At 35.8% G+C, this 15,693-nt stretch overlaps 1 protein-coding gene across 1 annotated transcript; it reads right to left on the bottom strand.

Moving 5' to 3' along the window:
- Positions 1 to 5,441: 5,441 nt before the first annotated feature.
- LOC113237954 (synaptic vesicle glycoprotein 2C-like) lies at positions 5,442 to 13,351 on the bottom strand. The gene is made up of 6 exons (XM_026474672.1): positions 13,294 to 13,351; positions 13,082 to 13,215; positions 9,455 to 9,616; positions 8,910 to 9,072; positions 8,063 to 8,184; positions 5,442 to 5,752 (listed from the first exon to the last, which is right to left on the bottom strand). Exons 2-6 carry the CDS (start codon positions 13,167 to 13,169, stop codon positions 5,442 to 5,444), a joined length of 846 nt encoding a protein of 281 aa, XP_026330457.1. The 5' UTR covers positions 13,170 to 13,215; positions 13,294 to 13,351.
- Positions 13,352 to 15,693: the final 2,342 nt, after the last annotated feature.

Here is a 15,693-nt window from a genome sequence, read left to right on the forward strand (position 1 = left end):
TGTGAGGCTAGTGTAAGAATGTTAATTTCCTTAAACTTATCTCTCAATTATTACATTATTATTATTTTTTTACATTACTCCAAAGCAAAATGCCGCATATCATTGGACTGTGAAAGTAGCTGAAGTAAACCAATCTAGCGGTTTCGACGTCTGAAAGTTTCCTAATTTTTTTAATCGCGTACACTGCAGAGTCGAGCCGTTTTGATAGCTTACTTATATGGGGACCCCATTGCAATTTAGCATCTCACGTTATACCTAGAAATACAACAGTATCCACAAGATTCAATTTTTCGTTTCGAACTACAATGTTTGTAACCGTCTCTCTAACATTGGGTAATGTAAATTTCACACAATTTGTTTTTTTCTCATTAAGGAGTAGGTTATTAACAGCAAACCAATCAACTAGTTGCTATAACATTGTTCACATCGTCGTTACATTGGTGCCTTTTAACTTTAAATAATAAGGAAATATCATCAGCAAACAATACTATCTCGTGTTTTATACCCTCCATAAGGCTAGGTAAGTCATTAACATAAACTAAAAACAAAAATGGGCCTAGAATTGAACCTTGAGGGACACCCATGCTAATTGCAGACCCTGATGATCTCATACCGTTAACATCGACCCTCTGTACCCTACTACACAAATACGACTTAAGAATGTCGAGATCACGTTCCGCCACACCATAATGGCGAAGTTTCCTGACCAGTGTATCATGGTGCACGCAATCAAAAGCCTTGGAAAGGTGTATTCTGTACACCAATAGCATCATAGGAGACTTCCCATGCATAAAATATATGATTAATCAACTCGACACCAGCATCGGTTGTAGAGCGACCCCGAGTGAAACCAAATTGTTTAGGAGACATTAAGTTATTACTATAAAAATGTGCACACATCTGATTTAGAATAATTTTTTCCAATGTTTTACTGAGAGTTGGTAGTATTGATATCGGTCTGAAATTGGTGGGGTCAGAAATACTACCAGATTTGAACGGTTCATTTTGCTTGGGTCAGGCTGCAGGGATACTTATTAAAAAACATCTTTTGTCAGAGCAGATGTGTCTCGCTACATAGATATTTCCCTAATCAATGCGTTTGATACCTGTAAACCTAAATTTCCGTATCTATTATATTCATATGTGGTGGCTATTGTTATAATTTAATATTATGTTTGTAAACTTACATTATTATTTATATTGCTTACCTTCATTACTTACACTATTTACATTATTTGCTTTATATCTTACACTTTTGCTTGATATGTGTATGTAATAGTATTTAGAGTTAGGTATATATATTTGCTTGTGATGCACTTTGGTGGCATGGCATACTGGGTTGCGATCGCTCACCATATGGTACTGGCAGAAAACCAGTTTCCAACAAAAGAAGAATCATGAAAATCGGTGCACAAATACCGGAGTTATCGCGTAACATATAAAACAAAAAAAAACATATAGTCGAATTGAGAACCTCCTCCTTTTTTTGAAGTCGGTTAAAAATACAATAAGATGATTACTAAGAGAGTTCAGCAAGAAAGTGCGCGTACAACCTTTTCTTGAAAGAAGCGATAGACGGGCTAGACTGAATATGGAAAGGAAGTCTGTTCTACAATTGCGTTGCACGAGGAGAAAAGGAGTTAAAAAAGAAATTTGTTAGGACGAACGAGCATCTTAGTGATGCACGAACACCTTGAACGGGTGGGAGGGCGCAACTGGAACGGGGAACGAAGGTAGGAAGGGGAGTTGGCGTCATGAAGTATATTAAAAAGGGCGTACAGGATAAACACATCACGGCGATTTAGGCTTTATTTCAGAATTAATTTGTTTACAAAGTAAATTAAAGCCATTTGAAACATTTATATTGTATAGTATACGTGTTCTATTTAGTTCTGTTGATTTAAAAGAATTTTAGTTTCGAGGGAAATTTTTTTTTCTGTCGCGAAAAATTTTAGGATTCGTCTATTCACACCGTATACTAATCAGTGTACATTCTCAAATTTACTATATATTTTTTCCTAAGCGGTTGATTCAACGATTGGAATCAACCAAAGCCATTCGAGGTCGTATAGAATCTTATCGAGGACCGCGTCCTGGCCTATCGTGCCCAGAAGGCTGGCACCATTTTCTTTTGGATGGACATTTCTTTGGCTTACGTAGGATCTGCCAGCTTTCTGATCACCGAAATATTCAACAAGACGGACTGAAAGATATTTGAACTGAGAGATATTTAGCAGGGAATTCGGTTTCTGAACACCAGGGACCCAGGGTTTTTACCGTATATAAAAATAAAATGGCTTTTTGAACTTTTTGCAGTTTTCTACTGCTCTGGCAGTGGAGCTCGCGTCGCGTATTTCAAAATAAAAAAATAATTATCTTTTAAATTCAACGCTTCACGAAAGGTACGAATATTTTTCAAATTATTGAAACAATGCGCCTCATACTTACCAAATCATAATAAAAATAAGTCGTTGAACAGAATTAATAATAATTGTAACATTAAGTTTATTGAATATCACAGTGTTTTACTACAATACTGCTAAGACTAAATACTACTACCGGCAGTTCTCGAGCCCACCGACATCTGTCGCAGTGAATGTAAGAGGCCTGACAGGACGCAACCCGTGTGGATACTGCAGCCCCCTCCACGTAAGGACAAGCGTGGGCGGCGCAGGCTTCGTGGCCTGAGCGGCCGATAATCGCAAAACGCTCAAATACACCAACCGTGCTCAGTGCTACAGTTTTGTCCCTGCGGGACACAGGCGAAACTTCTAGCGAATGAGCTGTCGGATCGCAGGAGCCTCCGGTGCCTGACCTGATAGTTATTTCCGCCAAAGAATAAGTTTAGCAATTCAAAGGAGAAATTTTTTATTAACTTTCTAACTTTTTTGTTATGTATCTACCTGTTATAGTTTAGATATGTGTAATAAAATTAATTTTACTATTTCCAATTTTTTCAATTATTTTTTGTGAAATTACTCCACTAGTTTCCATAATTATAACCCATTTGCGCCCGCCGTGCCCAATCGAGGACACTACTTTGAGTACTCGTATTTTTTTATATTACTATTAATACTCATTACAAAGTGTATATGTAAAGTAAAATAGTGGATCTTGATTTTAATACTTAAAAAAATTCTTTAGAATTAAATAAAAGTGCAAAACAACTAACGCTAAAGTTAATTGTTTTCCTGTATGTTATTACCAACAATTTATTTATTTCTTTACATAATATTGTTGAAATATATTCGTATACTATAAAATAAAAATTATATAATTGAGTTAAATAGCGTTTTCACAACTTCAGACAGTAGTATATAACGGTGGCCCCAATTGGGGCCATTGGGCGCATACGGGGTAGTTTATTAGTTTTTCGTCTATAAGTAATTTTCAAGGAAATATTGACTCAACGGGTATTTGGCAGCCACAATTATTACTATGGCTTCAGAAAGCCATTGAAGCTGTAATGGATGAGAAAGACCATGATGTGGTGATAGATTTAGGGGGCATTTCCCCTAGAACCGAGTGCGCTCACTGATGTAGAAGTACTATACTTATGTAACGAGATCTAATAATCCACGGCAAACTGGTTACCGAACAACTGAAACTGTCTGCAAAGGAAAAACTAAGAAATATCTACTAGTACCAGATTTGTAATACACATGAACAGTAAAACTGCGCCAATTTTGACTATCGATTTTATCCAATCAACCAAATTCTGTGCGTTCTATAGCTTGACAATAAATAGTATTTGCATGATGAGCTCTGATTATGATAATGTCCTTTCCCTGGTGAAAATAAAAATATGAAGCGCTGTGAATAAACAGAAATTTGACGTGGGTGTCTCGCATGATTTCAAACTTACCAGCAGGATAAATCAAGCTGACCAATCTTTTTGTATCGCATTCGAGGAAAAAACTGGTGGTGTGTTTTGTTCTGCTACAAGCTGGTCCTAGCACTAGCTAATACACGGCGTTTACATCTCCTGACCAATGATACGAAGCTAGATCAGCTACAGCAGTTTAACGGTTACATCACGTCGCTATTCGAGACACAAATACTCAAAGTTTACATCCAGCAGTTTCTTTGGTGCTAAATCTACAGTACATTGGTGTTATTCACTATGCTCAGAAGTTGGCTTAACAGTTGCGATGTGCAAATAGCTGATAAAACACTAAAAAAAATTGCTTCCACTCGGCTGGATTCGAACCAGCGCCTTCAGCATACTATGTCTGAAGCTGTACTAACTGAGCTACGAAACGAACCAGCAGACCTTACGGTTTTTTTTATTATTTTTAACGACTGTTTTGCTGTAGCGCCATCTGTGACAAATCTATAAAAGTTTTTCTTCACTCAGTCACCTTTACAGTTACCAGCAGCTGACAATAGATATCGCTTTTAATAATTGTAATATTAAGTTATTTATTGAATTTATTTTTTTTTTTTTTTTAATGTTGGGATGACGACGTAAGGAGGTCACATCGTCACAAACGCACACGCACACACTCAACATAGCCCCGCACTAGGGAAACCCTGTGTCGCGGGCGCCATGGACACACATATAGACAACCACAACTTACACCCAAACTCACGAGAGAAATAATTGTAGGCCATACAACTATTTCTCCCGGCCCGGGAATCGAACCTGGGACCTCTGCGTGGCAGTCCGGCATGGTAACCGTTCGGCCACGGAGGCAGTTAAAATGAATATCACGAAGTTTTACTACCATGATAATTCAATATGTTTTTTGTTAAATTACTCCACTAGTTCGTTATATTTATTAATACAACGATCGAACGCTGACAAAAAAAACCCTTCGATCAAATTAATTTTGTATTTTGTAGATTTGTAATCATCGAGTATATAACCAGATAACCAGAAACAGAGACGAAATTTGTTTGAAAACTATTCTGCCATATCATTACAGTGACAACTGCGCTCCGATTGGCCAGTCTGAATTCGAAACAATTGACGGGTGTCGTCAATTGTTTAACTTCAAAACGACCAGTTAACTTGAGTTTTGCTACAATAGACGAAAATTGCAAAATTACATATTTAATATTTTATTACCCGATGTAATTTGATTCCGTTTGTTTTGTAATTAGATGTTATGCTGTTTTTCCCCACACTACCGAATGGAATAGCACGCCTATGCTAGAGATATTATCTTTATTACTATAAATACAGAATATTTTTGGAATATACGAAGACGTACACACAGGTCAGTTGTTGGCGTTGTACTATTTCAGCTTTCTAATTTGTAATTTCAGTGCAAACGAGAGTTGATATTTATAAGTGATGTATCACTGCTGGGTTACCAGGAATGTATGCCCTTATTTCGTCTCTATTTCTGGTTATATACTCGATATTTGTAATACTGTGCGCTTACCTTACAACTTACTTAATCGTAACTTGCGAAAGTGTCACGGCCGCAAGTTACTTAACATGCGTTTGTTGATAAAAATTTAAGTCTTCTCAATAATAAATAAATGGTAATAATTTGAATACGTACGTAATAGTCATCTTGAGGCCTGCCAGAGTTCTTAGAGTAAATGTATCTCAGGACTTCCAAAGCTTCTCTATATTTACCTTTCGACACCAAAAATTTGGGGCTTTCTTTTATAAATATAACACTTATGCTGGTTAGAACCAAAAGAAGTGCGTACACTATGGTAAGCAGACGCCATGGTCTAAAGTTGATTGCTCCAAGGTTCACTCTCCAGTCAATGGAAAGGACAGCCCAAGCAATAACTGAAAATATTCATAGTTAATTAATGTCTCCATAAACAATCAACCGTATTATTATTATAATAAGACAAGAACGGTAACTCCATTCATACGAAGCAGCAGGGCTTGTATATATGCGCGCCCGCCGCGTGCCGTGTACGGACGCACAGATTCGCTTTGAAAACCGGTTTTTTCGGATATTTTTTTGTTTATATTTAAATACCAAGTATTGGACGAATAAGTCGTACGCCTGATGGTAAGCGTCACGCCTGTTCATAATAGCTGCAATGTCACTCAACTCTTTAAATCGCAAAGATCTTAGGGGCACTGGCATTGCGCCTGTCACCTTGTGACATAAGATGACAAGTCCCACGTACCTACCTGTAATTTCACCAGCACCCTTACCCTTCAAAACCGGAACGCAGTAATGCTCACACTACTGCTTGGGGGCTGAAATTGTTAAGGTGGCAGTATTTCCCCGGACGAACTCTTTCACAAGGAACCCTACAGCTACTAAACAGTGTTGTCACCCAAATAATTATTTATAAGTATCAAAAAACTAGAATGACATCAAACAAGTGTTTCATATATAATTTTTTATTATTTATAGAATTTACAGCAAATGGGATCAATCAACTTCTCGAATTATATTCTATAAAACAAACCAACAACAATACAAATATTATAAAACAAATTTGCATATTTAGACACAAGCAATGAGACATGTTCTTTTTCAGTTTATATACTTGAATATTGGACATAGGATTCAATTAATTTATTTGATTAACAGGTCACGTTTTTATTTTTGTAAAAAGACAAAAAGTTTATTGTTGGAATAAAAAGTCATATTTGAAGTTATTTAAAGACATTAGTATCAAAGAATTTTACTTAGTAATGTACGGAACGATGCCCTTATTATGTAGTTCAATTACAATAATTACTTTATAAATAAAACAAAAAAAGGCATACCCACATTCCAGTTAGTTATGCCTCTTATTCAGTTATAGCATTTCTTATGTTTTTTTGTGCAAGTTAAAAGATAAAATGCAGTTTTTTTTTAAAGTGGGTAATTAAAATACAATGAAAGTTTCTATATAACATATGTCTTATGTATAATTTAAAATTATGACTATTATTTTTATTAATCTCGTAGCAGTAGAGCTCATTGAGGAGTTCATCCAGGGTAGTACTGCCACCATACCTAATTCTGCCGCCAAGCACTAATGTGAATTTTACTGTGTTCCAGTTTTGAAGGGTAAGGGTGCTGGTGAGATTACAGGCACATGGGACTTGTCAACTTATGTCTCAGAGCAGCTGCTGTGGACAGGCATGTCGCTTACCACCAGGCGCACGACTTTTTCGTCCCGTCATAAAAATAAAAATATCCCCCAATTTTAAATTTGTTGCTTGTTGCCTTTCTTTATTCCGAGGCTAATATTATTCATAGATGCTCATTGGTGTATTTATGGCTTCATAGCTTCTTTGCTCCTAGATGATGACAAATAATAATAATAAATAAATAATAATAAGCTTTATTGACCAAATAGGATTACATTAATTTGCATTTACACCATATTAACTATGTTACATAACTCTTATCTACCAAAGATTAAACTGCCTCCGTGGCCGAACGGTTACCATGCCGGACTGACACGCAGAGGTCCTGGGTTCGATTCCCGGGCCGGGAGAAATATTTGTATGGCCTACATTTATTTCTCTCGTGAGTTTGGGTGTAATTTGTGTTTGTCTATGTATGTGTCCATGGCACCCGCGACACAGGGTTTCCCTAGTGCGGGGCTATGTTGAATGTGTGCGTTGTTATTATTGTTGTTATTGTTATTTCTCGCGGTCCTTACACTAAGTATAAACTTGTATCGCAGAGACCTAGTATATTATGTCCAGTATGGCACACAGTTAAGTTATATAGGTTCAAGGGGTTTTAAAAATAAATGTTTACAACAAAATTTATAAACCTCCTTATGCTTTGATTACAAATAAATGTACTTAAATTAATTTTAATGTATTAATGTGTGTGTGTGCGTGCGTGAGTGTGGGTTTGTGTGTGTGTGTTTGTGTGTGTGTGTGTTTGTGTGTGTGTGTGTGTGTGTGTGTGTGTGTGTATGTGTTGTTCTGTGGACAAACATGTAACAGTTAGTAATCATATCCAGTAGCTCCTATTTACAGATATCATGTATGTTTTTTTTTTCATTACGATTTCCGATAATACAAAGTACAGAAATCGATACGAAAATATTATGACAAGATTTGTAAATTACCTCTGAATATCTGTTATCGACTTATTCAATACGATATCTCAAGTATACGTGTACTTACGAGGGCTTAATGCTGAGGAGACTGTTAGCAAACCGTTGACGCAAAGGACGGCCAAATCTCGGCGCCGGGTTGGCGTTATCTCGCCCGCGTAAGCAAAACTCAGAGATGACGGGACTGATAAACTGAAATTCGAAAATATTGCGATGAATGAAACTATTTTTCGGATGTACAACGTTTCGGGCTCTTTGGAGTTCCATGATCGCGGCTGGTCATCAGTAGTTTCATTTCCACCTTCTATTGATAATTTTAAGACGCGTAACGTTATGAATTTCATTGACGAGAAATTGCAGATGTGGAATGCATGTCGCCAAGCAATTAAAAATATGTTATCAGTTTTCCATAAACCTAACAGACTTCATTTCTTTTTATATGTATTTTATTTACGTAGTCTTCGTTTGGATTGTAATTTTTTTTGTTGATATAGTTTTTCATAATTCATGATTCAAATCGACATACATATTTGAAAATAGCTTTGTAAAAAACATAAAAAACAACACAATATCTTTTGAAAAATATGTGTTATCTAGGTAGTCTATTCCATTACAAAGCTTGTCTGATTACATTTTTGAAATTACGTAAATTTAATAATTTTTGGGACTTAATAAATTTTAAATTAGACGTTAATCTTAAAGATGAATAAATGAATAATTTAATATGCATTTTAGAACGAAAACTTGTAACATTAATGTTAAAATCTTGGTTACGCAAACCATTTCTTAAGTATACCAAACTAATTATAAACTAATCAAAATTATCTACATTGTTCAGATAAAACATTGTGTGAATACTCTAGAAGGGTCACACAATTCTTCGAAAATTTCTAACTTAAAATTAAATCAATACTTACAACAGAGAGGCGAAGAATTTACAAATAGCAAAGCTGACCAGATTGGGCATAAATGCGGCAATGAAGCAGAACAACCCTGCAGCCATACAAGCTAAGAGAAGGATTGGCTTGCGACCATAATTGTCTGCCATGCGCCCCCAAAACGCTGCCGTCAGGATTATTCCTGATGAAGTTTAAAACGTGTTTTCAAATTTATGAAATTACTTATTTGAACCATTGTTCAATTAAATTACAGTCTTTGAAATCGGTGCCTTGCTTTACGGACTTTTAGGCCATTATGAGCAAAAAACCATCTGCGTGTCATCTCAAACCCTATACTAAAAACAATTGCCCGTATCTAGATTTAATTCTCCTTTTCTACATACACACGCTTCACTAGGCAGTTATATGACATCTTTTTCGCTTCGTGTCAAGAGTCTTGTCTCTTAATGCAAGTGTAATTACATAATTTTAACAGTGGGTTGACAGTAATGATACTGTGTCATGAAAAAGAAATGTCTTGCAAACATTGCTTGAGTCGTATGACATAAACGGACGCGTCTTACCTATGTTAGGTATAGAAGTTATTAGTCCTCTCAAGTGGACCGGCACCTGTAGGTCGCAGGCGGCCGTTGGCAGCACAAAGGAGTAAGACAAGACCTCCATCAGTGACGCGGTCAGTGCCATTACCATTAGCAGACAGTGGCATATCTGGTATTTGCCGGCACCTGGAATAGTTCATTCACATGTTAGTTTCTTTAACCAATCGAAAAGGATGAAGTTCTGAGTTCGTCATCTAGCTTCAGGAACTACAACTCAATACCAAAACTTAAGCATCGGTCTTTAAGAATTATGAAAAATATGCGTCTCCATTACGTAACAAAAATAATCCACGTTGTAGTAGCTGTCGAAATAGTTTGACTATGCACGTCATAAAAGTTAAAGGTTGGCCAATACATTGTCATGATTTGAAATTTGAAATAGTGTTACGTTCTCGTAGGAACAATTGAAAAGATTTTTTTTATTCCTGTCAAGAAAACCGATGTACACACACGTAAATATACAATATATAATTATTATTTATCATGGTTCCTATATTCACGTGGTAGCATTCTGCTCCAACAGTAGCATAGTCTACTCACGTACTCAATGTGTGATAACTATGCAGTTAAACTATTTTTTCGAATCTAAATCACAAATATTTGTGTTTTTTTTTTCAAACAAACCGAGTCAGCCGTGATCATGGGTCTTATTTATTATATGTCCAAAACTCATGATTAATAAGTCTCACACCCAATGTTATTAACCAAATCTAAAACATAGACAAAACTATGTACGAATTGGACACCTTTATCAAGATTCAGGACAACTATAAAAATACAGTCAAAACGGCAAACTGTCAACAGCTCTAATGGCAGTAGAGCTTCATAAGAAAAAGACCAGCGAAGTACTGCAACCTACCTATTTCTGCCGCTAATCAATAACGTGAATATTACTGCGTTACGGTTTTGTAGATTAGGGTTCTGGTGAAATTACAAGCACGGGGGATTGTTAACTTATGTCGCACACACACAGGTGACGGGCGCAGTGGCAGTGTCCTTCAGATCTTTGTGATTTAAAGCTCTGAGTGGCACTGCAACTACCAGGCGCACGACTTGTTCGTCCCGTCACTTAGAATAGTAAAAAAAGCTCTATCCCTCAGAGAAGTGTACTGGGATGTGTGCTGTGCTTGACACATGTCAATGACCTCTCTAAGATAACCAACCATAAGTGTATCTTATGTGCCAATGATATCTCTTTCCTCAGTAATGACTATAACGTCAAGAAATCCTTCGATAACATCACTGAATAGTTACAAGATCACAATCTGGTGCTTTACACAAATAACACAAAGATTATATAATTCAGACTTCCACTCATTGTTACTGGATATTGATGGAGTGACTCAATTTGAACTAATGTGACAAATGACACGCTTTGATTGGACAAAGCGTCTAGCAAAATTAAAATCTAAATTATGTCATTTCTCTATGCACTAAACGTTTTAAAGTCGAGTGCACTCTACCCGCTTATCATGCATACGCTTAGAACTGTTGGTAAGCTGTGGTATATTGTTATGGGGCTATAGCACTGACGTGAGTTGTAGCCGCCAGACTCAAGAAGAATATGTATAGGATATCGACGAACTCGTTAAGTTAAAGAAGATTTATAGTTGACTGTAATATCCTTGTGAAAGAGTTCATCCAGGGAAGTACTTGCCACCTGTCCTATGTCTGCTGGTGAAATTACAGGCACATGGGACTTGTTAACTTATCTCTCAGGAAGCTCTGAGGACACTGCAACTGTTATGGACGGGCGTGTAGTTTACTATCAGGCGTGCGACTTGTCCGACCCGTCACTTGATATTATATATTGTATATATATATAAAATGTATGTGTATGTATGTAATATGTATAATTGTATATATTGGCATAAGGTAGCACGTTGAATAGTAGTCGTGGTCGTAGGGATAACATTTATATATAAGATAAGACACGCTGCACCGCTCGCGGCCCCGTCTGTCGCCATCGGGCGCTTGTCGATGTCGGATCTGTGTCGGCGACCCCTGACGCCTCGCCTTAACCAATTGCAATAAAACTTGGCAAATAGATGTAATTTCACAAACTTTTAATTAAAATTCTAATTACTGTATTTTATTGTAACATTGGTTTGTTTGAAAAAACAAATACATGCGTTTTGGATCCAAAAACAGGGTCATTTCCAATAAAAACCCAATAACTACTAAGTATGAATATTGTTCGTAAAAATATAAGTTAAATGGCTATTCCCAAAAACCTATTTATTTATAAAGGTATACCAGACCTTAAATATAGTTTTATATAAAAAGGTTATGGTTATTTTAAAATGTTATCGCTTGAAGAGAGAGGGGGAATTATCGGACTTAATAATATTTCTTTATAAGGTTTTGCGTTGGTACGTAAACTGTCCACAACTGTCAGCTAAATTTAACTTCAAAATTCACGGTTCGGTCTTACTTACTATTAGCGTCTACCCGCTAGTCTTAGGGTCGTATTCCAGAACTCTACTCAATACTCAAGTCAGGACTTGAGTATTGCAGTGAGCACTGAAAATCATAATCTAGTCCTTGCCATTAGGGTCGTATTTCCAGTGCTTGAAATCATACTCAAGTCTGCTCAAATCCTGACTTGAGCATTGAGTAGAATAGGACGTTCAGAACGTCGTATTCGTATTCTATCGTCGTATTCGCTCGTATGGAATAGGACCCTTAGGGTCGTATTCCAGAACTCTACTCAATGCACAAGTCAGGATTGCACTGGAAACACAGGCACTGGAAATACGACCCTAATGGCAGGGACTTGTGTATTATTTCGAATGCTTTAAACCATACTCAAATCCTGACTTGAGCATTGAGTAGAGTTCTAGAATACGACTTTAAGACTTGAACCATCACGATACATTCAGGCGCGCCGGCTGAAAGACCTTTTCTTGGAAAATTGAAATTTACTGAGCATTTTCTGTTGTATTAGTATATATTGTATAACTGCCTACGTCGCCGAACGGTTACCATGCCGGACATCCGGACTGCCACGCAGAGGTCCCAGGTTCGATTCCCGGGCCGGGAGAAATGTTTGTATGGCCTACATTTATTTCTCTCGGGAGTTTGGGTGTAATTTGTGGTTGTCTATGTATGTGTCCATGGCACCCGCGACACAGGGTTTCTCTAGTGCGGGGCTATGTTGAGTGTGAGCGTTATTTATTTATTATTATTTATTTATTATTAATTTTAATTTTTATCCCATTGACTGACATACTTTTGTATATTTGTTATCACCTTATGACGATCCTTTAAATATTTGATATGTAATTTAATGCAACAATATTGTTATTAATGAATTGTTAATTTTCTAATTATTGTGTATTTTTTTTATAATTTTCATTTTTGTTTAACGATCTCAATATAATTTCTTATACTTGGACGTGACTATGGCATGCAATTTATACTGTAATATTATATTTGAGAAATAAATTAGTCTGAATCAGAATCTGTTCAGAATGTGTTGTTTTGAGGATAAACGGTTGTAATGGGAGGATATTCTCAAGAGTGGATGATGGAAACTTATTATGAAATATGTTAGAAACAGAAAACCAAAAACCAGCCACCAATACAAACCAGCAATTTCCAAGGCTTCCTCTAAATCTGCATTCATTTTCTTAACTTCCTTTGTAGACCCGTAACTTGCAACCGACACTTTTTTCATTTTTACTCATTTAATTTTTATTACACATAAAAAATTACCGCGCTCCCTAGAAAGAATATTTACACATTAACATCACACATTACATGGTTTAAGGCTTTAAAAAAATTCGTAAGTCACTACCAACTTTCATTAATGGCAAAAATAGACACAGAGTTTTAAGACAGACCACAAACGCCCATCAGGAAGAATAAACAAATACAGATACTATATTGAATGTTGTTTTATTGGCTTTTATAGTCTATAGATAAGAGATCAGTGCACTGTATAAGCGATCATTTACTCGAAAGAAATGGACTTAAAATGTTTTTAAAGATATAAATAATTCATAATTCATATATGAAAACACTAGTTGCATAGAAGTTTACTTAGTGCTCGGCCAAACATTAGGTGTATAAACATATTGAATATGTATATTATACATTTATTCAATTATACTTCAACAAACTGAACTAAGTATAGCGTGTTGTACTTTTTAATAATATAAAATGGGCTTGCACACATCAGTCAGTAATTTAATGACTGCGATAGTTATTTATGTTAATTTTAATGACGATAAATTGTAAAATGTTACAATATGTTAAAATAACGAAAAATATAGAAAAAATAAAATAGTATGCGATAACGATATCGTCAAAGTACAAATACATACAAATGTAAATAAATAATAGTATATTAACTGCCTCCGTGGCCGAACGGTTACCATGCCGGACTGCCACGCAGAGGTCCCAGGTTCGATTCCCGGGCCGGGCGAAATATTTGTATGACCTACATTTATTTCTCTCGTGAGTTTGGGTGTAATTTGTGGTTGTCTATGTGTGTGTCCATGGCACCCGCGACACAGGGTTTCCCTAGTGCGGGGCTATGTTGAGTGTGTGCGTTATTATATTATATATATATTATGTAGACAATGAAGTAAGGGAATGAATTCAAGCTGCTATTTTTTTCTATTTCTTTAATATAATTGGTGTGAGAATTATTGGGTGATAAGGTGCTTTAGGCATGTCATTAATAGATATTAAGAAGAGCAAGGATCCCAAAATACTACCATGCGGTACTCTATATATACGAGCACTAATACTTTAGAATCAGACTTATATTTTATACCTGTTTGGTCAGTTGAGTACTACCGCTTCAATATGAATTTAGCATTTAATTTGTGTTGCTTCATACATCACATGAAGAAAATAAGTCAAGTCAAATGACATGGTTTACGCAGTCAAAAGCTTTTGTTATATCCATATATTGTAATCCGTTGTCCAATACTGTATATTTTCTTTACAAAACATATATTACTAAGTTTATTATAAACTTTTTTCTAATACCTCTGTGTTCGTTACAAAAAACATTCATCAATTATGCCAATTGTATGGTTACCTCGAATAATGTTAGCAAAAACATTTTGATATCGCACCCCTCGTGGAAGAATGGCATAAGTGGAGTTAAGTTCGTAGTTAATGGCATAAGTGAAAATCGACTTGTCATATGAAAATAGTAAAATAAAATGTGTAGATTCGTGTAATTTATTAGGATTAAAAATTAACTCAGGAGTTAATTTTAAATGCCATGTAGATAAGGTGTCTGGAAAATTATTTAGGTTCACATATGCTCTACATGAAATTAAAAAATGTACAAATTTAAAAACCGCTTTGTCTGCATATTACGCCTATGCGCAAGCTCGTCTAACTTATGGTGTCTTAACTTATTTTGTGGGGTAATAGTACCCATGCCAGCAGCCTCTTTATTCTGCAGAAGAAATGCATGAGAGTATTGGCAAACATAACGGAAACAGATACTTGTAGACCACATTTTTCTAGTTTGAACATTTTGATTTTGACATCAATATATGTATTTGAAATTAGTAAGTTTGTAAGAAAATACAGGCACTTATTTGGACAAGGAAGAGATAATCCTTATGTAGCTAAGTAGACCGCGAAACAAATTGATTGGTTATTTTACAAATTTTTAAATTGTTAGCTCAGGTGCACACAATATGGCAATAAGAGTCTATAACAAAATACATCTTAGAATAAGAAACACTGAAAATAATTACATATTCGCAAATGCTCTGAAAAGTTATTTACTCTCGAACTGTTTCTATAACTTAAATGAGTATTTCGATAGTAAAAGTACATGATATTATGTGTAGTGTAGTATAGTATAGTAAGTTAAGTTAACATGAATTTATGTGTACCTATATAAAATATAACCCATCTCCTCTCCAATTCTAGTAACTCTATCGAAAATATTAGTCAATTTTAGGTTTTGACGTAACTCCACTTTGCCATTCTTCCGTGAGGGGTGCGATATTAAAAAAAATGTTTTTTAAATAAATAATAAAAGAAAATCAAAAATATTTTTGAAATAAATAACCTAGCTGCCTGCCTACACTTGATAACAGTCAGTACCACAGATATAAATACTAGTGCCAGTGCATACGCAGATACAATCGTGCTATAATTATTTGTAAACCCGGTGTAGCATGAATTTTTCCGACCGGCGCACGAAACAGACACGTCCCGACCCC

This window comes from Hyposmocoma kahamanoa, unplaced genomic scaffold (genome assembly GCF_003589595.1).
Source record: "Hyposmocoma kahamanoa isolate Upper Pololo Valley unplaced genomic scaffold, ASM358959v1 94, whole genome shotgun sequence".
Lineage (NCBI taxonomy): Eukaryota > Metazoa > Arthropoda > Insecta > Lepidoptera > Cosmopterigidae > Hyposmocoma > Hyposmocoma kahamanoa.

Bases quoted from the DNA above. Each gene is read 5' to 3' on its own strand.
- LOC113237954 (XM_026474672.1), bottom strand. From the start codon at position 13,169: ATGAAAAAAGTGTCGGTTGCAAGTTACGGGTCTACAAAGGAAGTTAAG. The intron at 9,073-9,454 runs GTAAGACGCGTC...AAACTTCATCAG, and splicing joins AACTTCTATACCTAACATAG to GAATAATCCTGACGGCAGCG. The intron at 8,185-8,909 runs GTAAGTATTGAT...TTCGAATTTCAG, and splicing joins AAATTCTTCGCCTCTCTGTT to TTTATCAGTCCCGTCATCTC.